Source organism: Cryptotermes secundus, unplaced genomic scaffold (assembly GCF_002891405.2).
Source record: "Cryptotermes secundus unplaced genomic scaffold, Csec_1.0 scaffold1702, whole genome shotgun sequence".
In the NCBI taxonomy this organism is placed as follows: Eukaryota; Metazoa; Arthropoda; class Insecta; order Blattodea; family Kalotermitidae; genus Cryptotermes; species Cryptotermes secundus.
In genome coordinates, this window is record NW_019727429.1 from 30,948 (window position 1) to 53,868 (window position 22,921).

Consider the following 22,921-nt stretch of genomic DNA (forward strand, 5'->3'; position numbering starts at 1 on the left):
TATTCTAGTAACTGAATTATTATTATTATTATTATTATTATTATTATTATTGGTAGTAGTAGTAGTAGTAGTAGTAGTAGTAGTAGTAGTAGTAGCAATAGTAGAAAAGTAGTACAGTATATATATGTGTGTGTGTGTTTTGTGTTTTGGTATGCCTGTCAAACACAAAAATCAATAAAAATGACTTACTTCCACTCTATCGTGTCAACTGAGTTTCTATTCGATTAAAGTGTAACGTCGCAACGTGTTTCGGCTCTTATGGAGCCATCATCAGGCGGTACAAGCTACATATCTTAAACTACTGAGTGTTATAATTCTTACATTGATCAATATATTACAAGTATCCAGCGTGTTTATAAAATGAGATAAAATAAAATAACTATGAATCTGTGCATATGGGGCAGTTACGGAATGTGGCTGTGGCCAGCTGCTCACGCTGGTTCCTGGCATGTGGATTTTTCTATCCTGAAAATGGAGGCGATACGTTCCTTCGAAATCGCTTCATGCAAGACCTACGCGGCGCCACACTCCAGAATACGGCATTCTTCATAGTCGCAGCCATGAAAACCTCACATCTTACATGATCTACAATATTTTGCTGCTCTAACAACATTTATTTTGCATCAAAAATTTAACATACGAGATCTCGTGAAAACACGGAAAGCTCTCATTCGAACTTACGGCGGTTCCGAAACCCAAATGCCGTGTAATAACGTGCTGCAAATCGTCCAAGCTGTTCACTGTGTTCCAATTCTTCTCGGTCTGCGAGCGGTTAGTTGCTTTTGCAAACAATTCTCTTTGTGCGCACGTAATACGGTGGAAGTACGCTTTCCGAGCTTAAGGAGGGGTCGAGTAAGTGAGCTGTGACCACAGAGCCGCTAGCAAAGTTAAATAGGTAACTAATTTCGACCATAATGCAAAACCGAAAATAACGCATTAGCGGGGGCTTAGCGGGGGGTCTTAGACGCGCCCGATCTCAGAGATTCAACAAATCCTATTCTGCCTTTGAGCAGTGCAAATGTAACTGTAAATGTCAACAATTTTGTCAGCGTGTCATTCTAATGCCAACTGTAAGGAGAAAAACTAATAGACAAAACGATAAACAAAACAAATAACAAGAAGTTGTGGCTTGAACTTATTGTTATCGGTTGGTCGAGTTAATTGCTGCTGGCCCTCGTCAGCATAGTTAATCTTGGTTTCGCGTTCCATTATAACCCATGACCATATTTTTTGTTCTTTTCAAGATGTTCACATGTTTCTAAATGGGGCCTCTCATCAACGTGAGGAGAGGTCTAAGAGCTGCTGGTCACTTCCCTTCTACTTGGGTGCCTTCTCACACGTAGAAGGGAGTGACCGGTATCGCTACTACTAGTCTCACTGACTGACTATATCATATAGCTATCACCACTAACTCTTCCCCAGGAAGGACTAGTCAGAGTCAAAGTAACTTTACGACTGGCTGTTTACCACCAATAAGATCGTCTTAGTGACCAGCCGCTTGAGACCCACGACCAGTAATTTTATTTTCCAACTGAACACTTGCGGTTATAGTCTTTATGTAACATCCTCTCTGACGAGAGGATGAGTCTATCGTTTACAATTGCTACTGGTCTTCGTCAGCGCAGTCATTCTCAGGTCCGAGTCCCGCGGAACTCATGACCACATTTTACTGTCTCGTATTCGAGACTACCCCAACCTGGAGGGCCAGGCCATCGCATTTATATCCACCAGGAGCAGGGTGTCCCGGTTATAGCCCATGCAATGAACTAGTCGCCTATTTTCTTTTCATTACATATTGAGTGTTTGATACGACATGAACCGCTGAGAAAACGTACTGACCAACAGATCTTCTGTTGTGTGTGTATTCATTGCCATGGGAAGTGTTTATCGAGCAGTTGTGTAACAATAGCGGTTTCTTTTTGCTCCACTAATCCAGCTTGTTGGAAGGTACACAGACATATCTTTTTTATTTTTTCAAAATAAGGAAAATATGCACAAAATGCCGAGAAGCGTGACTTCACGGTTATCTAAAATGTTTACTGATTGTAAATTCACTGAACCTAACATCACACAGTTCTGACACCGCCCTCAGCTGGGTACGAAGTTGCACGCAGCGCGTTTCGGGTGTGTTTAGGGTTGACGATGGGTAGGATGAGGGTACATGAGGTATAACTGTTTTTTTTTGGGGGGGGGGGAAGCTCAGCCCGGTGTTCCAGATACGTCGCTGTGCTTGTGCTCATTCGAGTACTCGTGTTCCCTCGTGTTACATTACGGCATACAAAACAATCTTTGCACATTGGAAAACGGACGATAAACGCATAAAGGACACAGCAGAAGTCTAAATAACAAAATTGTGCAATCCTGCGAAACAGAGCACTTCATAAAATGTGAAAGTAAATTCTCAATGTGGATATTTGTATTAAAAATTAAGGCATTTATTGTTCATAATTTCGAAATAAAGGAAATATGACGTCACGATGTTCCGCAGATGAGCTTACAGGAGCATTACGGAGTTGCATAAACGGAAGGATGCGTCAGAAGACAGAGAAGTTGCAGACTATAAGATTGCCTCTTGTTAAGTTCTTCGTATGAACACAGTTTCACGCAGACGGAGAAAATTTAAATGGAGATAAGATCTATTCTTTCATATTTAATAGAGCGTGAGGGCTTAGTTCGGATTACGCCGTTAACGTTTCTACGCTAGACGCTTGTAGAAACCGTACTTGTTTTATTATGAAATCACTCATAGCTACCGCCCGGTTGTTTTCTGCCGACAGGACCAACATTGTGCACATTACAATAGCCTAGCAACAACGCTCAGTGTACAACTTTCAATAATAGAACTAGTGCCGATCACAGTGCCTCTCAAACACTAAGATCGTGGGTTCGAATCCGTCTTGAATCATGGATGTCCGTCTGAGTTTATTCTGTGTTTGTATTGTCCTGCGTAGGTAGCGGCCTTGCGACAGGCTGATCACTCGTCCAAGTAGTCCTACCGACAGTCTGTAAGATTCATAATTTCATATCTATCCATCTATCCATCCATTTATGGCTCTACGGGATGGCAGGTGACGCACAAGAAAGAAATGAGAAATATCTACGAAATTTTAGTCAGGAACAGCAAATATAAGAGACCCTTGAATATATATATATATATATATATATGAAGTTTGGAGGATAATATTAAAAGAACGCGAGAAGAGTAAAGTATGAGGCTACGTACCTGCATCTAGATTCAGAAGGTTTTACCAAGTTCGGCGAATTTCTGACTCAGCTGAGCCACTACAAAAGCAGCCTGACTCGGTGGAATCAGTTTATTTAGTAAATTTATGCTGATTTATGATAGCTCAGTCTGCATAATGACGGGCCATGGGCTAGACGGTCCGGGTTCCATTCCCAGCAGGCCAAGATCTTTCTTTTCTCCGCGTCGTCCAGACCGGCTCTGGGGCCCACCAAGTCTCCCATACAATGGATACCGGGGGCTTTCTCCGCGTCGGTAAAGCGGTCGGAGCTTAAAGCTGACCACTCGCTTCCATCTAGTGCCGAGGTCAAGAATTGTGGAGCTATGTTTCTAGTCGCCCATATGTCTTCATAGCACAGAATTTAATTAATTAAGCGCAGGAACAATTTTACCATTTTACAGTAAATATATGTTGACTTCTCGATTCCTCACAGTTTCGAGTTTCTGCTCTCTTCGATTTAACAGTAGGATTATACTTTATTCCTGTGTCTAAATAATTAATTAGCCACTTCCATCGCCTTTGCAAAAATTTATTTCATAGGTTATGTAACAATGCTGGGGCTATTTAGCGCGTTGTTATGAACTGTATATCAAGGACTGGGGAAGCAGTGGCCATAGCTTATTATATTTTTATTATAAATTTATTTATTTATAATTTATTTTATTGTAAATGTACTGTAGAGAATTCTGTCTAAAGGGACTGAGGGAAAACATGGAAGATTTCATTCGGCACAGCCAAAAGGAGAGACAGAGGTTCTTACGTATCAAATTAAAAGTAAAGCTATCCCTGTAAGAGGCCATGGAGACCCATACGTTTGTGAGACGTCGAGGCTCCGCATCTTCTACACAATCGGCACACAGATGGCGGTAAGGTTGTCAGCCTTACGCGCCGGCCTCCCTTTACCCCCAGGAAGTTGCTGGTACTCATTTCTGTCAGAGGCTGAGTCGACCCTAGGGCCATAGTGCGGCTGGAAGGATTACGTCAATTGAATAATCCAATGACTTCATCGAGAATCCGACCCGCGACTTTCCTACTTGTAGTATAGTGCCTCATTAACTACGCTACCGCGTGCCCCAACATATTAAATACAAGTGACACTCGGAAAGTTAATCAATTCTGTGATTATTTATCAGTTTTTATTCAGTTACATAGGCTTCATATTTCGGAAAAGCTGGATTACTGACAAGGTTGAACTGGAGAGGATGTGGAGGAAACAGTTTTGGCCTTCTCAAGTCGGGCTGATGTTGCCTTGGGGGACAGATACGCATAAAGAATATCAGGGAGGACACACTCTTCATGGTAAACAGCAAAAATGCACATTCCTTACAAGTTGCATCCTTGTTTTCTTACTATGAAACACATACTGTTCGTGATAACTAGCTCTAAGCTATTGTTCATGGTGCTGTACAAGGTCAGCGTGCTGTTACAAGCTGAGGCAGCTTTTGTTGAACGTAACAGGAACAACTCGCTGCAATACGCGTATCATATAGGTCACCGCAGCGTCTAAACTTTATTTGTATTTCACAAAATCATCAATGTGTGCAAACGAATCTTCATGTTGATTCTCCGTTACGCATGCGCTCTGCTTATTTCAGTATTTTACATCATACTGAAGGTCAGTGAATGAAGACAGCTTCTAAAGGGCTCTGGGCAGTCTGCGTGAATATTTGAAAACACTTCCCTATGCGATAAATTAGTTGTACGAGTCTTACATTCGTGTTCCATAATATTTCCTTCCTTCGTGCGGTACAGCGACCTCAGAATGTTCACGACTCAGGTGTAACTAGCTACAGGAAGTCTGTACGGCCTTCCTTGAGCAGTTCGTAGTTGTTTCTATGTTAAATAAATGTGGTCTAACTCCTGTGGAACCACAAAACACAAGAGCCAACAACAGCCAGTCTTCAGTGCCAGTCCTGAGAGCTAGTTCAATCCAATCTATGAACCCACATCATCCGTTTCTATTATCCTCCGTTTACGGCCATATCTTCCTAGTGGTATTATCCCTTAAGGTTTTCAGGCTTAAAAGTTTTGGTGTAGAGAGCAATTATACCTATGGTAACAAGATGAAAGAACTCGATAGATATTTAAGGGTTCCGAAGATGGTGTATAACACACAGAATTACTGGCTTTTTGGACTTTTTCCATCGTCCAGTATTCTAGAATAAAAAAAAACATTTCGGAAACTGGATCTGTTTCTGTCCTCAGGTGATGGGGGAAGACACCTACTCAGCTGCTCCCTTAGAAGGAGCTAATCACAATCGTCCAGTGATTGAGATCAGTTGGTGATTGCAAATTTCTTGCAGAATAAAACTTTGACATGTGTAACACCCTTCACATATGTAACGGCTTATTATGAAGACATATTACATCCAATGTTCATTAAAACCTTACAGAACAATATTTTAAATCATATGCCAAGAAGACTCGTAAACGAGCTCTGAGAAACAATTACTCGATTGATGGCATAAAACTGAATTATTCCACCATCACCGGGGTCGTATAGAAAGGGGGAGGGGACAACCGAGGAGGTCACCGTGGGGCCTCCACAAAACAGAAGTAGAATGCAAAGATTTTATTGAGAAATTCTCTTCTCTAAAGTCACGGAAGCCGGTCACGGTAGCCGAGCGGTCTGAGGCATGCACTGTCTTCGCTCGCTCGGAAGCCGGGATCGTGGGTTGGAATCCCACTCAGGGCGTGGATGTTTGTGTGCGTTTTTCTGTGTTTGTTTACAGGTAGAGGCCTTGCGACGAGCTGATCACTCGCCCAAGGAGTCCTACCGTATGTGTAAGATCTAGTAAACCGAAGTGAAACGGAGGATTTCATGGAGGTAGGCCTAGGCCCAAATTGGGGCTGTAGCGCCATAGGGAAAAAAAAAGTAACGAAAAGTTAGTTTATAGTTTAGGGTACGGTAAAAGGTAAAGCTATCCCTGCAACAGGCCAAGGAGGCCCACAGGGTTGTGAGACGTTGAGGGTTATCTAGACAATCGGCTCACAGATGGCGGTGAGGTTGTCAGCCTTACGACCCGCCTGCCCTTTACTTCCCAGGAAGGTTTCTGGAACTCATTTCTGTTAGAGGCTGGGTCGACCCTAGCGCCATAGTACGGCTGGAAGGACAATACCATCGGGATGGTATTACATTCAATAAAGATAAAAAAGTAAGGACTGTCATAACCTAAATTGTTGTTACTGATAGGGGTCTCCACGTTTTGATTACTCCGGGGCCCCCCTCAACTGCAAATGTGGCTTTGACAACCACCACCACGACAGCAGTGAGGTTACACAGCGCTACTCAACAGGATAACGAAATTAATACCAATGGATGATAAGTGAAAATATTACGTGGGCGGAGAAAGTCGACAGGTTTACCACAATTGAGGTCCACCACGACCACAGTAACACTAGCTACACAACACTGCTCCAAGCTTTAATTGCAGCTAAACATAGATTGTCCTGTTTAGGACTGTTTTCCATTTCTTCGAGACGATTTCCATGGAAATGCTTTAGACAGACCACAACCGCACCGTCACGTAATTTGTAATCGTCCTAGCTGTGTCTAATTCTAATATATACACATAACCTGCACAGCTTATATATATGAACACAGAATAAAAATATATTTGCAGAACACTACTACTACCACAATCACCAATGCCGCGTCCATCGCTGCTACTAGAATATTCTTCACCTGATACTAAATTGTTCATGAAATGAATAGCCTCTGTTATGTACTGTATTATGTTACATTATCCAGATGTTTTTATTGTTAGTGCGATAGGACTAAGTCCCTTGTACTGCGGCCACTTCTGGCCTATTGTACCAGCCCCAGATGATAGGTGAGGGTGATTGTGGAGCAATTGGTGGAATGAAGATTGGCAGGGGAACCGAAGTACTCAGAGAAAACCTGCCCCAGCGCCACTTTGTCCACCACAAATCCCATTTGACCAGACCCGGGATCGAACCCGGGCCGCCGCGGTGGGAAGCCAGTGACTAACCGCTTGAGCTACGGCGCGTCATACATTATGCAGATAATAAAACTATCTAACAGCAAATAGAACTGTGTCCCTTTCTGCGTAATAGTGAAAGAGGAGCTGTACACTTCAGACATGTCTTTATACCTATTTACGTATATGCATAGATATTTCTTTTCTGATTTGTTGATCCTCCAACATCTAACAAAGAAGCTAAAATCTGATAAAAAGGAGAAACAGTGCAATATAATGAAAGATTTGAGGTTTTCACGGCGGTCTTCTGGGGTGTGGTGTCGTGTAGATCTTGTGTTAAACGTCGTTTCGGATTAACGTATCGTCTACTTTCAGGGTAGAAGAAGAAAGAATAAAATCCGTGAGCGAGGAACCAGCGCGAGCTCTTATACAGTTCGACTCTACATTAGTCTGTGAGCACCTGGTCGAGTTGGTTCCCCGCTCGCGGATTTTATTCTTTTTTCTTCTACCCTGAAGATGGAGGCGATACGATCTTCCGAAACGTGCGTTAACACAGTATCTACACGGCGCCATGTCCCAAAAGACTGCTTTCTTCATGTTCCATATAACATTAACAAATAATTTAATTTCATTATATCCTTATACATTTAACACTTAACTTAGCGGTACCAGCTGCAGAACGTAACTGTCTCTCATTTCTCTTTTCCTCACTCCATCACGATTTGTTCAGCGACGCTGTGAGTGTCTCAGACTATACGGCGTCAAATACTGGGGTGATTAGTGAAGGACGGATTGGCAGCCGTCGCATAATTTTAGATACTACTCCGGAATGTACCTCGAGGGACTGAGGAAGATCACTACAACTTTCAGTGAGGATAGATGAGATCAGAAAATGTAACCCCCCTCTATCCCGAGTATAAAGGAGGGGTCCCACCCGCTCTACCGCGACTGCCTCTCCCTGTGATGCGATGTTTGACACTTCAATTGTTAATTCTGCAGATTTCTGACGTAGGAAGCTTAAGGAAGCGAGCATTTCAAGACTCTTGATAAGGGGAACTTCTCGGTTTATGCAGGTCATGCAGTATTGTTGCGGCAGTGAAATCTAGGAAGCTTCGATGGGCTGGACATGTAGCTAGGATGGAGGAGACATGGTCTCAAATTGTCTCCAATTACATGGCTTGATCATGGTATTGAAGTTTCTGGTTGTATTAGCACATACTTGGTTTACTGTACAGCATTCTGTATTTGTAGGAGAGTGATCAAAGCTTATCTTTTGTGAATTTGCTCAATGCGTACACGAGGTTGTTAAAATGTATAGGCAAATTGAACCTTATATAAGCCTAGATTCGCTGATTTTTTCTCATATGACAGAAATATTCTGTTGTGTTTTACGACAATGAATCAAAGTGTAGTTTTTTTTTTCCTATCCTATTAAAGCAAGCATACAAGTAAAGAAAGTCACAGTTAATTTCCTGCTTTATTTCTATAGCCCGAATACCTCCATGTCTCTTGAAGTTTCAAAATCTACAAAAGGTGGTCTTCAGTGGCACTGGCTAACCTTGTCCTCCATAGGAAGAAAGTCTGTTACTCCATGTCACTGGTTAGACTTTAAAACAAAACAAGACCGCGATAATTATGAGAAATGTAGAGGTACGTATGAGAAATAGCAGGGAAAGCGTGAGAAAGTAGATTCAAGCCACACGGAAGAAATGGCAACTATATTACTTGTGATTACGTTTGAAATACAGCCTTAGAATGCTTAGTTGACCATGACATTAATGAAATTCAAGAAATACGTACTATCTTCGCCATTTTTGTCTCCATCTGCCGGCTATGCTACGGCGCTGTGTGTGGACTGCATTGCTCTGGAAATTATGATGACTGTTTAGAAAGGATTTCGAATAAGGGATCGTTACCAAATCGAGGTACTATACCGGAATTTACCATTTATGCCAGTTTTCTTAATTTCATAATTACTGCTGAACGAACACGCGGGTAGTTGTAACATTCACGCTACTCCTTAGTACGTATGATATTTCTCTTCTCTGCTCTTTCTGCACTGACGAAACTTATGACATTTCGGAAAGGCACTTCCACGCTGATTTATCTGTCAGAAGTATAAGAAGTACAAGAAACCCCCATTTATAATAAATTAAAAAAGAAATGCTGTAGAAAGTCATTCCATTTATTATTTCTGTTCTAGTCCTAATTTTGGCAACCATATTTTTACAATTATGACTTTTTGGGCAATGGTCGTTCTGTTTTTTATTTAAAACAACGTCTCGGAGACTAGTCTCTGCCTTTAACCTCAGGTAAAAAGCCTACTCAGTTGGGCCCAACCGACAGAGCTAGTCCCTGTTTCCGGACACCAGCACCAACACAAGGCAGGATGGTGTCCCGAGACAGGGACTTCTTCTATCGATTGGGCCCAACTGATTAGGATTTTTACCTGAGGACGGAGGCAGATTTCAGTTTTCGAAACGTTGTTTTAAATGAAAACAGGACGATGGACAATGCCCAAAATATTGATAATTTATGAATGTATTATCATCACAAACTTTAAACTGTGCTGACCGCATTTTTCCTGGGTTTCCTGCAAGAAAAGTTCTAGTAGTGAACCAGATGCAACGAAATTTGTTATAGCTCTATTCTGTTTGATCATACCTTAACTTATTTACTGGCAGGTGGTAGAGTAATTATATATGATATTATATAATATATAATGTACAATAAAACTTGGCGGTCGTATGAACTATTTTGTTGCGAGGAACATTTGTGACAAGTAATTTTGGGTCCTGAAAATATGTAGAACTATGGCAGTCGATTCTGTGACCTTCATATAGATGCGAGGTTCGGCGGCCCAGGTTCAAACCCGGGTCTGGTCAAGTGGGAATTGTGGTGGACAAAGTGGCGCTGGGGTAGGTTTTCTCCGAGTTTCCCCTACCAGTCTTCATTCCACCAAATTCTCCAGCATCATAATCACCCGGGGCAGGTACAATAGGCCAATCAGTAGCCTCTGTGCCGAGTGGACCCAACTGGACTTCACCCCCCACTACACGAATTAAAAAAAAGGATGCGAGGTGCCCATTACAATTATTGTTAAGATTGCTATCTTCTGTGACATGATGCCATGTAGATTGGTAGACTGACACCTATGTTTCGAAAGAAACTGCTGACTCAAAATTCAGGGTATATGCTGAACACGAAGGCTGCAGGGGCTTAAAAAATTGTACTTTTACCTACTTACTGAATTAGAATGTATCTCGTCCCATAATCCCACTCGGCTTTCAGCTTCCGAGCGATAACTAATGAATTAGTATAAATAAGAATGCGAATTTTAGTATGAAGGTAAATCTTACTCTTACGCTTTTCCGGAGTCGCGCTTTACAATTTTCTACAATAACCAATACCATCACGACAGACGCACGATCTTGGGCCCTATATTTGTGTTTGTTAAGAGTTTTTATAAATATGCAAGATGGGTTTTTGTAGAATGTAAAAAGAGAAAGGCTTCAGGATGAACTGTACAGAGTTACTACAAATGATTCATTCCATTTCACAACACTATAGTGGTCGCCCCGTGCTTTTCCGTTTACAGACAACCAGTATCCTTCAACTGCCAATACCACCGCAGAATGCTCTGTTTACATGGTGGTTCTTTCCTGTCCTCTGCTCTGAATGCACGCTGCACTGCAATAACAGACGAACATCTCGCATATTCCAACACACAGAAACTCTTTTCGAGCTTCGTCGCCATTTTTTAAGGCACTGCATTCATGCTGCCACCTTGTGTATCACAGTGCAAACTTGGTGAGTTTGCGGTTCTTTTCATGTATCAATCGTATTTGTATTTATAATACTTTGGAAATACAGTGTTTTGAAATGGAATGAATCTTTTAGTAACCTTTTATATTTTGCTTTCGTTGTTTTAGCAATAAATAATTAACTATTTAGGTTATTAATCTGAAATCTGGCATGGGGATAGGTAATATATACATGCCTGAAAATTTCGTACTAAACAGTTTCTAAATCAAACATAAAATCATGGTAACAGTATGGAAAATTGATGTTATGTTTGGTGTTAAGGTTCTTCCAAAGAAGAAAATAAATAAATAAATGATACATAATATTGTTACAGTATTCGCGAAATTAAATTGTAACAGCTAGTCTTATTCATAGTTCGAAGGTGCAAAGAGCGGAACTCTGTGTTTGCGCATTGCACTTCTCCAGTCTTGTTATGTATATACCCCTACCACAGATGCTGTTCACACGTCGACCAACAGATATTGGGTTGACTCAGGCCAGTGCTGGGGCAGCCATTGGCACGCTGTAACGAGGCCAAAACGGATATCTTGCTGGTTCAACATCCTTTTCTAATGAAACGTCTGTCTTATAGCAGTTTGAAAGGAATGATTTGCTGCTGCAGTGACCAGCATTTATGTCAAGAGCATTGCAGATTTGTGGATCCGTATAATAAGATGTTCCTGTTGAGTTAAAGAGTTCTACATCCATTCTTGTTTGACGCCGGCTTATTTTTACTACTTCAGACTTCTTTATCCCACCCCGTATCCACTGGGTATCGGGGGCAATTTGCTCAGAAGTAAAGCGGCCGGGGCTTGAGGCTGACCACTCACCTCCTTCTAAGGCCGAGGTTAAGAATGATAGAGTTATACTTAAACTCCCCCGTAAGCCTTCATAGCATAGTTCTTAATTGATTAAGCACAGGGCAACTTTACCTTTACTTCCAAGTTCTTCTCGAAAAGAGGAAACAAAACAGGGTTTTTCAAAAATTCAAACATGGGAATCCATCTCTGTATTAAGTTTATGTAATGGTAGTTCGGTAAAAAATTTTGGAAATTATATAGCGCAGTCGGTACAGCTATTGGCTACGCGCTGGACGACCTAGGGGTTGGAGTTCGAGTCCCGGAAGAGTCAAGAATTTTCTCTTCTCCACATCGTCCAGACCAGCTCTTTGGTCCACCCAACCTCCTACACAATGGGTACCGGGGGCTCATTCCCCGGGGGTAAAATGGCCGGTGCGTAAAGCTGACCACTCGTCTCCAATTAGTACCGTGGTCACGAAAAGTGGGTCTATAAACCCACTCCCCCGTTCGCCTTCATGGCGCAGTGCTTAATTAATTAAGCAAGGAGACAACTTTACTTAATCATGAACGGACATAATTATTTGTAATGTCTTTAAGGAATAACTGTTCTTCTTATCGATTAATCTTCTATTGAACTAACCTTCTGGCAAGCGGCCTCCATAGTCTAGAGGTAACGTTCCCACCTCATGACTCGTAGTATGCGGGTTCAAATACCCGGCGGAGGTCGTCGAACACTGGGATCTCGTACACTGCGATCGTGATTTCGAATCCCACTTAAGGCATGGATGTTAGGTGTGTGTATGCGTTTATTCTGTGTTTGTGTTGTCCTGTGTTTAGAGAGAGGCCTTGCGACGGGCTGATCATTCGCCCAAGGTGTCCTACCGTCTGTGTAAAATGATTACGGAACTGAATAAGAGGCCAGGGCCCTGAAAGGGCTGGAAGAGCCATTGAAAGAAAAACGCTCAAAATGTCCTTTATAAGGTTCGAAATTAATATGCATCCCCCAGAAAGTGTAGATGGGAACAAAGGATCCTATACAGCTGGGCTCCTTATACAGAGCTAAGGCAGCAACACATGTTCATTAACCTACGATTCTGTTGACCGAAGAAACTTCACTCATGCCATTACCGGTTCGAGTGTTCAGAGATTAACCAACTAACTCGAAAACTAAGTTTATGAAGCGTATACAGCTTAAAGTCAGCAGTCCCTCAGCAGGTCATGATATTTCTCGGTTTTATGAAATGCAACTGCTCATTATCATGTACACAAATCTGCCACTAGACACGGTCCCGAGCCGTTTCAATCCAATCCACTTCTCAAATCTGTTTTCCTTGTAGTCGTTTTATATTATCCTCTCATCTACAGCTGGATATTCTAACATATCTTTCCTGCAACTTTACTTACTGATAATTTGCTTGCCTTCCTTAGCTCCTTTATGCACGTTATCTTCCTCGCTCACCTCACCCTCCTTGAATTGATTAACTTAATGCAATTTGGTGAAGAGTATAAATTATGAAGCCCTTGTTATTCACTTTACCCCTGCCCTTAGTACTTCCTCCTTCTTTCACTCAAAATGTTCTCCTCCGTCCCTAATCTGAAATCTGCGTCCGTCACTTAGGGCGAGACTCCCAGTCAGACAGCCATGTGAAGCAACAGGTTCCCCACGTTACAGTCTTGACGTATTTGGACACGAAACGAGAAGACAGACGATTCGGAGATTAACTGTAGCAAGAGTTCCCCGAATTCGGTCTGCCATTCGTTTACTCGTCTTCATGAAAGTAACTTTGATTTGGACTGCAGTGTTCTCGGTCATGACGTCGTGTAGTGTGGGAGGTAAGATTTGGTTTAGGGTGGATGAAGTGACAGAAGGCTGAAGAGAACTGCATAATAAGAAGATTCATTTCTTGTACCATTCGCCAATAATTATGAGAACGATCACGCCAAGGAGGATAAAATAGGAAGGGAATGTAGAACGCATGGGAGAAAATAGAAATGCATGAAAGGGTTCGGTGGGAAATTCAGAAGGAGAGAATCCGCTAGTAAGAACCAGACGTAGGTGGGAGGATAATATTAAAGTTAATCTTAGAGCAATAGTAATGGGTGGTGTGGGCTGAATTCATGTAGCTCGGGATAGGTACCAGTGGTTGGGGGGGGGGTCTTGCGAACACGGTAATAAATTTCAGGTTCCGTAATATGTTGGGAAATTCTTGAACAGGGGGACGACAGGTGGTTTCTCAATAAGGACTTGGCTCCATCGCTCCATGGGGTTACTTAGTTACTTACTTACTTAGTTTTTTTTCCTTGGCACTACAGCCCAGTGGGCCTAGGCCTACCTCCATGAACTACGTTCACTTCGGTTTTTCTAGATCTTACACATTCGGTAGGACTCCTTGGGCGGGTGATCAGCTCGTCGCAAGGCTTCTACCTGTAGACAAACACAGAAAAACGCACACAAACTAAACATCCATGCCCTGAGTGGGATTCGAACCCACGATCTCGGCTTCCGAGCGAGTGAAGACAGTGCATGCCTTAGACCGCTCGGCTACCGTGACCCGCTAGTTAGTTAGTTAGTGTGGTAGGTATTTACGAGCGTTTCGGAGGATCCAGCTTCTCGGTAGAAATACTACCCTGGAGATGAAGACAGCAGGTTCCACAGAAACAGTGGGAACTTCCTAGCTTATTACACGATTCCGTAGTCCAGAAGATTATAATAAATCTTCACAGCCGTGAGAACTTCTAATCCCATAGTATTCGATTTGTTACGATTGTTCCCAAATATTTTAAATATTAAGAGGAGTTAGCCTATTTTAGATTTAATAGTAACGATGGACATAAGCTGTTATTGCTCTTAGTGTTATTTCAGTACCGTTGATAAAAGACTATTGAAAAACTCGAGCCAGTTTTTAAGAATAAGTTCGTCAGGCAAGTTGAATCTCAAATATACGCCAGCGAGGCATATTATGAATTCTCTAAACCCTACGGAACAATATATCAGGTATGATTTCGTTATATTTTAGCGTCCTGTTGCACTGATTTATGTCCATGATTTATTCTAACCGTCTTTAGACACAACACAAAGCACAATACACACACGAAAGTAGGAAGAATACTCTGATAGAAGAAGATAGGTGTGACTCGCGTATTGAGATACGACATAAGGATGAAAAATCCTGAACAGTTTTGATATTTTTAATATTTAAAATTTATCAATATATATGATGAATATATATTTTAGTATAAAGACAACAGGGCATGCAATGAAGTAGTTTGACGTACATAGAAAAGCACCTGAAGATGGCACTTTTGTGCTGAAACATGTAGTGCAAGAGAGAAGAGTAAGGTGAATAAATGTATGCACTGTAAGACGGTTAGAATAAATCATGGACAGGTATAATTTCTTTTAAAGAAGAAGAAGCGCCTTATAGTTCCGTTACATAGCATCTGGCACGTTTTCATTAGAGCAAGAAGTGGACCCACGCGCTGCGTCAAGTGGTTGTCCCACACACGCTTGTACTGTTATTCACTACACGTCCGACAGAGGCGCTGCAACAAAGTAACGTTTCTTCACTCTCCACTCCGAGAGACACCCTATTGTCTTCGCGAAGAAGCTTGTTTCGAGGCGAACGCAGGAAAAATCAACTGTGTCTCTCATCTGCAAATGAGTCATGCATACAAATTCTGATCAGTGTGTTGAGACTTAACGTTTCCACTTGATTTGACAAAATGATATTGAGGCTTGCGAAATACTAAATATACTTTTTTTACGAAACTCTGTGCTGCATAAGTTGTTACAGCGTGACGGTCTTTGTCGTGCTTTCACTGACAAACTAACTTTTTCTTGTTACAGTATCTGAATTACGTGGAATCGTCTTCCTCGTTTAACTTTCTCTCAGGATCTAAGTTATCATGTGAACACAAAGTTGTGCTTTAACAGTAGAGATTGCCGAACCGTTTCCTCGGGCCATGAACGTCTATCTTTTGTATTTCATTATCAGGGCTTGAACAGCGTGTTTTTATTTCAAGAGGCGACGAGCAGAAATTCATAACAGCTGCTTATACTAACGAGAAATTGGAGTGCTTTCTGTACTGGACATAAAGCTGCATGTAAGAATCAAAATATATCTGTTAACTAAAAGTAGAAGTTGAAGTATAAGTTCTTTTTAAACATGGCATTTGAAAAATCTTAGAAAGTTGATCTTTAAAGTACTTTCTATTTTAAATGCTAAGAATCAATATCACAAGTTACTTAAGCTGGTTCAAAATAATTGGGTAACATAAGGGTTGTAGCATTATAAGCATAGAACCTACGGCCAGAAACAAGTTTTCTTAAAACTCTCGAGTGGAAAATTAATTTTATAAGATTTGAGGTTTTCACGGAGGTGACTATGAAAAATGCCGTCTTCTGGGATATGGCGCCGTGTGTATATTGCATAAACAGACGTTTCGGACCAACGTTTCACTTCCATTTTCAGGGTAGAAGAAAAAAAAGAAAAAATCTGCCAGCGAGCAGCTACCTGTTCACACTGGTTCCTGGTTCGCGGATTTTTTATTTTCTTCTACCCTGAAGATAGAGGCGATACGTTCCTTCGAAACGTCGGTTTATACAACATCTACACGGCGCCACATCCCAGAAGACGGCATTCTTGAAAAATAATTTTGTTTATTATGTAAGATATGACTGTGGGCCCGGGATAGCTCAGTCGTTATGGCGACGGGCTACCCAGTATGGGAAAGGGATTTCCCCGTCATCATAATGTTATGACGGCTGTGTGGCCTATCCGTCCTTATACACAATGGGAAAAGGGGGCCGTGGCGTCAAGCTGACCACTCACCTCCATTTTGTACCAACGTGAAGAATGATGGAGCTACACCTCCACTCCAAATAAGCCTTCATGGCGTGGTGTTTAATTAATTAATTAAGCGCAGGGACAACTATACCCTTCACATTTACGTAAGATGTGATTTGCCATTAACTGTTAACTCCTGCTCATTACTCCGGGCCGACATCGAAGTTTGATCTGTTATATTCTCTACAGAAACTCCGGGAACACTGATTCTTCTTATGATAATTTGTTTGAGAGAATGAAGCATTAAATGAGATTCTGTAGGCCAATATTGCAGATACAGACTAACTCCGCGCGCTATCAGACTGTTTTATTATATTTCTTAAAACCGAGGGCACTTTCGTGTGTTGCTCTGTCCGTAATTCCAACAGTTCTGTCCTCTGTGTACGTGTCACATCCTTCATATAATTTGGTGCGCCTGATAATAAAATGTACGTCCACCATAAGAATGAGTAGGAGATCTCTCATGCGTGTAGCACGCAAGAGGAAGACGATAAATATATGCACAAAGGTTTAGACTGATTAACTGGTGAGAAGAGAGCAGCTTGGAGAGTTCGGCGTAGAATGAGAATAATATCAAAATGAATTGTAAAGAAAGAGATTGCTAAGTCGTGTGCTGGATTCAGTTGGCTCACAGTAGGTCCAGTGGTGATCTTCTAAATACAGTAATTAAACATCGGATTCCATAAGAAATGGGGAAATGTTTGATAAGCTTCGCTCCTTAATTAGTTATATTGAAAGTCTAACCTGAAAATTGTCTACATCTTTCATTTTTTTGTTCATATTAGTCTACTAGGATTTTACTGCTTCGTGTAAGAGCAAAGAGAGATGCTTGTTCTGTTGCGTTAAACAGACCTCCACATCAAACAGACAAGTATTTTGAAGAAAACGGCCTATACCCTCAATACCCTGTTCTCAAACACCCTCAGTTTATGTTCCTCCCTTAATGTATGTATGTATGTATGTATGAATGAAGGGGTAGACCTACTCGGCCCTTGCACTTAGACCTCAGTGGTCCATTGTGCTTCCCCTTTTTTAATTATTCCCTCAGCAACCCCACGCTTCGGATGAAGCGCAGAATTTTGGAGGTGGGGGCGTCGAAATAGTCACTTGTTTCCATAAAGTACTGATCCAAGTGACGTAGTCTTAAAGAAGCTAAAGCCTCACATTCACACAGGACGTGTGTGGCTGTTTCATTTTCTATCTGACACCTCTCACAAGTGGGACTATCCCTTAGTCCCAGTTTGAAGAGGTGCCCTTTGAGGTGACAGTATCCTGTAAGTAGTCCTACCACTCATCGTAGCTGGTTCCTGTTGAGCTTCAACAGTTCCTTCGCTCTTTTATCAGAAGGTCCTCGTTTGAGTCCCTTAGCTTGCCTGAGTCCAGTTAAGGATTCCCAGTATTTCTTATGTTTTATGTTAGTCCAGTCCCTGATTGCCTGTTTGGCAACTTTTTTCCTCCCTTAATGTCAGAGACCAAATTTCTCGCCCATACAGAACCACAGGCAAACCTTCTTTCATCAATTGGATAAAATTCAGTTAGAATGCATAAAGCGCGTCGATTTTTCGAATTTCGGGTTAAGATATGTAAAAGCCGAATATCAGCATGCACTTCCCTGAAGTGCTCATATGAAATGAAAATAAGATGACGCAATGCATCAGTCATACTGACACTTTCCTACAAGTGGTGGGGAGCATCCCATCACGCCAGTGGTCAACTCAGTTAAGTAAGTCATGGCAGCTGCGTTTGTCTGACGTAGAGCAGAAACTGGCAGCATGACGTGTGTTCACATAGGAGGGACGAAGAAGAAAGCTATGAAGAGCTTCAGTCAGAATATCTGACGACAGTGCCGAGACTAGAACAGAGCAATATGAATGAAAATCACTTCTCGGCGACGGTGAACAGGCAGTATTGAAGCCTGTTCAATCAAGTACATTGCCAACTTAATTTAAAGCTTGATGCAGAAGTAATTCAGCATTGTTCTGCCTCTCCAGCCGCCTAAGTCTCCTTTCAAAACTAACCTCGGTGGTCGTTTTGAATGGAAGAACAGGTTTCCCGTTTTGAAGTTTCGTACTGAAACTAATTGCTTGTTGCACCTAAGCTGAAAGGTTAACAATGTACATATGCACCCAGTCTTAAATTTTCGGCATTAAGTTAGTAGAGACTTAAAGAATTTTGATAAGAGGAAGCCAACTCGTGAACAAATTTGCGTACGTGTCATTGCAAGGTTAAATTTAAACCGTAATTTAACACCTCTCTTTAAGTATAAACTCGAATTTTTATTGTGCCGACAGAAAAGTGACATCATCCTTCGAAAGAGTGGTCGTAGCCCCTTGTGGGTGAATCTGTTCACTCATAATTTCATTTCCTGCAAGATTTACAAAATTGCGCATCTAGACACTAAAAACATGCGCGCAAACACGTGTGCCTACTTCCGCAGGCCGAAAGATACTTCCACTGTCTTCTCACAGCTGTAGCATTCACGGACTGGGCATCTGTCAGTTTGTAACTAGGCAAGGAGGTGTTCAGAATGAAATATCATGACTTATACGTAGTCCGCCCTACAATCTGAAAGGGAGAGGTTTGATGAAAAGCATGACTTCTGAAATACCATGTTTTATTCTTACGTCATACACAACATTTTTCATACGCCACCGAAATGCATATTTCATTGTACGAACGATATATCGATAGAGTGACATCGACTTTTCTATGAAAAGAACGCTTAGAAATCGAGATCGAAATCCTGACTGTATCAAGGGGCTCCGTTTAGGTTACAGTGGTAATCAAGTGTTACCCCTGAACGTCAGAATTCAGTGCGTTAGAAACACATGGGACACGACAAAAACAGAAAAACTGAATACGTGAAAACTTAGCTACTGTGTTCATAGAGCTAAATGATGAATTCCTTTCAAATTATTCTCTCTCTAAGTAAGCAGTTATTCCACTGTACTGCCAGTGTGGGAGTGCCTTTAGAACTAACACTACTTTCGGAAATAAGAACTACATAAAGAAAGCAGTCTTCTGGGATTTGGCACCGTGTATATGTGGTGTTAACCGACGTTTCGGAGGAACGTATCGCCTCCATCTTCAGGGTAGAAGAAAAAATATAAGAAATCTGCAAAGCGAAGAGACCGTGAGAACCGGTNCAAGAACTACATAATTTTAAGACATTCTTTAATTCATTCATCGAACTGAGCCCTTCTTGAAAAGCTGCCAGTTGTGCAGCTACTGAAGAACTTCCCGACATTTTATGGAACCTGAAGATTTATTACCGTGTAAGTTTTGAAGACGACTTTCTTCACTGTTACCGTGTTCACAAGAGCCCTTCACTGGTCCCTATCCTGAGTCAGATCTATGCAATGCATACCATCCCATCCTATGTCTCTAAGATCATTTTAATATTGTCCACCCACTTACGTCTTCGTTTTCCCAGTGGTCTCTTTCCTTCTGGCTTTCCCACAAATATCCTGTATGAATTCTTCTTTACGGAAAAAAAATGTTTACTGTGTGTATTATAGTGCGATTGGTTGGTTTGTCGCTTACAGATGACGACCCACAGGTGGTAGTGACGAAGGAAGACGGCCAACCCATGCAGCTCATAAAAAGACAATGGCGTCTGCGCTTCGCACCTGGCTGGGTGTCCTCTCAGTTCTCTTACATCAAGCAGTGCGCGGGCAGAGTAAGTAGACTGACACATGTGGAGCATCGGTTCATGACCTTAACTCTATGACCATTCGTCCCTCCCAATGTTACACACGTATTTCTACAAAGTATTCCTGCATTCGGTGAGTGGGAAAAAACACGAGAAAAAGCTTCAAATGCCGCTACTTAATTCTTGCATATTTCCTAAAGAGTCTGTTTGCATGTTTTATTTTGAATTCGAAAGGATTATATACCTTGGTTAGTAGCTGATGTCAAGCAACGACTGGGAAGTTTTGTTTGTGTTCTATGTAGCATGTTTCTTGCAACAGAACAACTGATTTCATTACTTCTTGCATAACATCATTCAAAGTAATTGGGATTTCCTTGTGAAATACTTGACTAAATGACCCCGTACACAATAAGAGTTGTACTTCGTGGTCAAGGTATAAAGGCGACTTGCCCTTTCCCGTACAGGGTTTGCACGTTAATTTGCTTCAAGTGTGGATGACCAAGATGCCTGTATACTACATATATACCGGGTGTACGAATGAAAGGTATCCAAAATAAAAAATGTATATCTCGGAAAAAAATTGTTATACACTGTCATCGGAAAGGAAACTCTGAAATTTTTTTTCATGCCCGGCTTACGCGCAAGGGCCGCCACATTTCTGCCACCATATTAGGAATCCCCTGGACAAAGAGATGGCTAGGAGATGGATCAGCAGAGATGAACCAATCGCTTGGTCTCCTAGGTCGCCAGATTTAACCCCAGTGGATTTTTTTCTTGTGAGGTTATGTGAAGAACACTGTCTACCAGGTTAAGATCAACGAGCTCCTACACCTGAAAGCCCGCGTAAGGGAAGCTGTGGATACGGTAACACCAAACATGCTTCAAGCAACGTGGAACGAGGTCGAATATCGTCTGGATATTTGTCGTACCACCAAGGGAGCCCACATTGGAATTTATCGAGAAAGTTATATACGCAAAAGAAAACTTTGATAGTTTCGTTTTGTAATGGTGTAACCCATTAATTTGTATAATAAATTATTTCTGAGATGTAATTATTTTTTTGGATACCTTTCATCCCGACACTCTTTACATATATATGAATCTGGGTTGTTAAATGTTAAATTTTAACGAAGTGTGCCTTATGTTACCCACAAAATGAGTATCGCACTTGCTGAACCTAGGATATTTATATACTGCCTAGAATTACAAACATTTTTATATTAATATTTATTTTGCTTACATTCAAAAGAGAAAATTTCAGTTATTTTAAAATTTTCGACTCTCTCAGGCCAACATTCTAATCACGTAGTTCTCGAATACAAGTTCTGGGCTTCACCACTGAGATAAACCCTTCGGATTCTTGTTTCTCCTGGTATTAGTAGAATAAAATTCGGGTTTACTCTACGTATGAATATGACAGCCCGCAAACTGGGGCCACAGGAGCGCTATGAATCGACCTAGTAGATTTTGTTGTCCTAGCCGATCCCAGTGGCCGCGTGGTCTAAGGCATAAACAGTTTTCTCCCGCTCGAACACTGAGTCCGTGGGTTCGAATCCATTCGAGGCATGAATGTCTGTGTGCGTTTATTCTGTGTTTGTGTTGTTCTGTATGCAGGTAGCGGCCTTGCGACGGGCTGATTCCCCGTTCAAGGAGTCCTTCCGACTATGTAGGATTAAGAAACTGAAAAGCGGCCAAGGCCCAACAAAGAGCTGTAGAGCCACAGATGGATAGATTTTGTTGTCCTACAGTGATAATGTTCTCTCAAAAGGTATTTAAGAAATAAACGAATTAAAACGTTTACAGGTCGCTGAAACACATTATGATAATATAAGCAGTTAGTTGTGCCTAGTAACGTGTGCTTAAGTAGGCGGATAATGTTATTTTAAAGTTATGAAAGGTCTTCTAAATGGAGCATTTAACTCAGCATGGAACTGTTGCCTTTCCTGGTGAGCTTCCAAAACCGAAAATCCCGTGAATGTTTATATAATATAGGCATATATTTATATTATGGTATTATCCTAATAAAAGGATAGTAAACTCCATTGTTCGGAGTTGTTCTTCACAAATTGCAAGTCGCTTAACTGCTGAAGATATTTCCACCTTTTATGAATCCAAAGCTTGGCAAGACAGTATCACCGGACTCCGTTGCTAGCCACTGAAATCAAGCCTAGACCATACAGGTATTCCTAAATATATCACCTTCGTATATGAGCCCACACAGACTTAAGTTGTCCCAGTGTATATGCAAATGTATTCTGGCTTACAGGATATAACACTGAATTATATGATTTATTTTATGAATCATATATTGTTAAAACTATAAAAACTAAAACTATAAGCTTACGATGGGCAGGCCATGTTAACTGAGCGGTAGATGACAATCTTATTGATGAAACTCGCCCTTTTAAAATAAGACGGGTGTAGAACAGTTGGATGACTAAACTGAGATGGATGCATGGAATAGAGGATGTTCTCAGGACGCTCAGTGTGAGAGGATGGACACGGAGGAATGGGAAAATATCTTGGAAGCAGCCTGGGCCCAATTTGGGCTGTACAGCCATTAGTAGTAATACATGCTTAGGTTTCACAAGAGGTATACTCCTGTTTTCTCCAACAAAATATGCATAATTCAAGC

The 22,921-nt window shown here is 41.5% G+C and overlaps 1 protein-coding gene across 1 annotated transcript in view; it reads left to right on the forward strand.

Moving 5' to 3' along the window:
• Window positions 1-22,921, forward strand: part of LOC111864807 (protocadherin Fat 4) — a 95,147-nt gene that overhangs the window by 3,563 nt on the left and 68,663 nt on the right. The window contains exon 2 of the mRNA XM_023852329.2: window positions 20,180-20,313. Coding sequence (XP_023708097.1) covers window positions 20,244-20,313 — 70 coding nt within the window. The 5' untranslated portion in view covers window positions 20,180-20,243. The remainder of the gene's footprint in view (window positions 1-20,179; window positions 20,314-22,921) is intronic.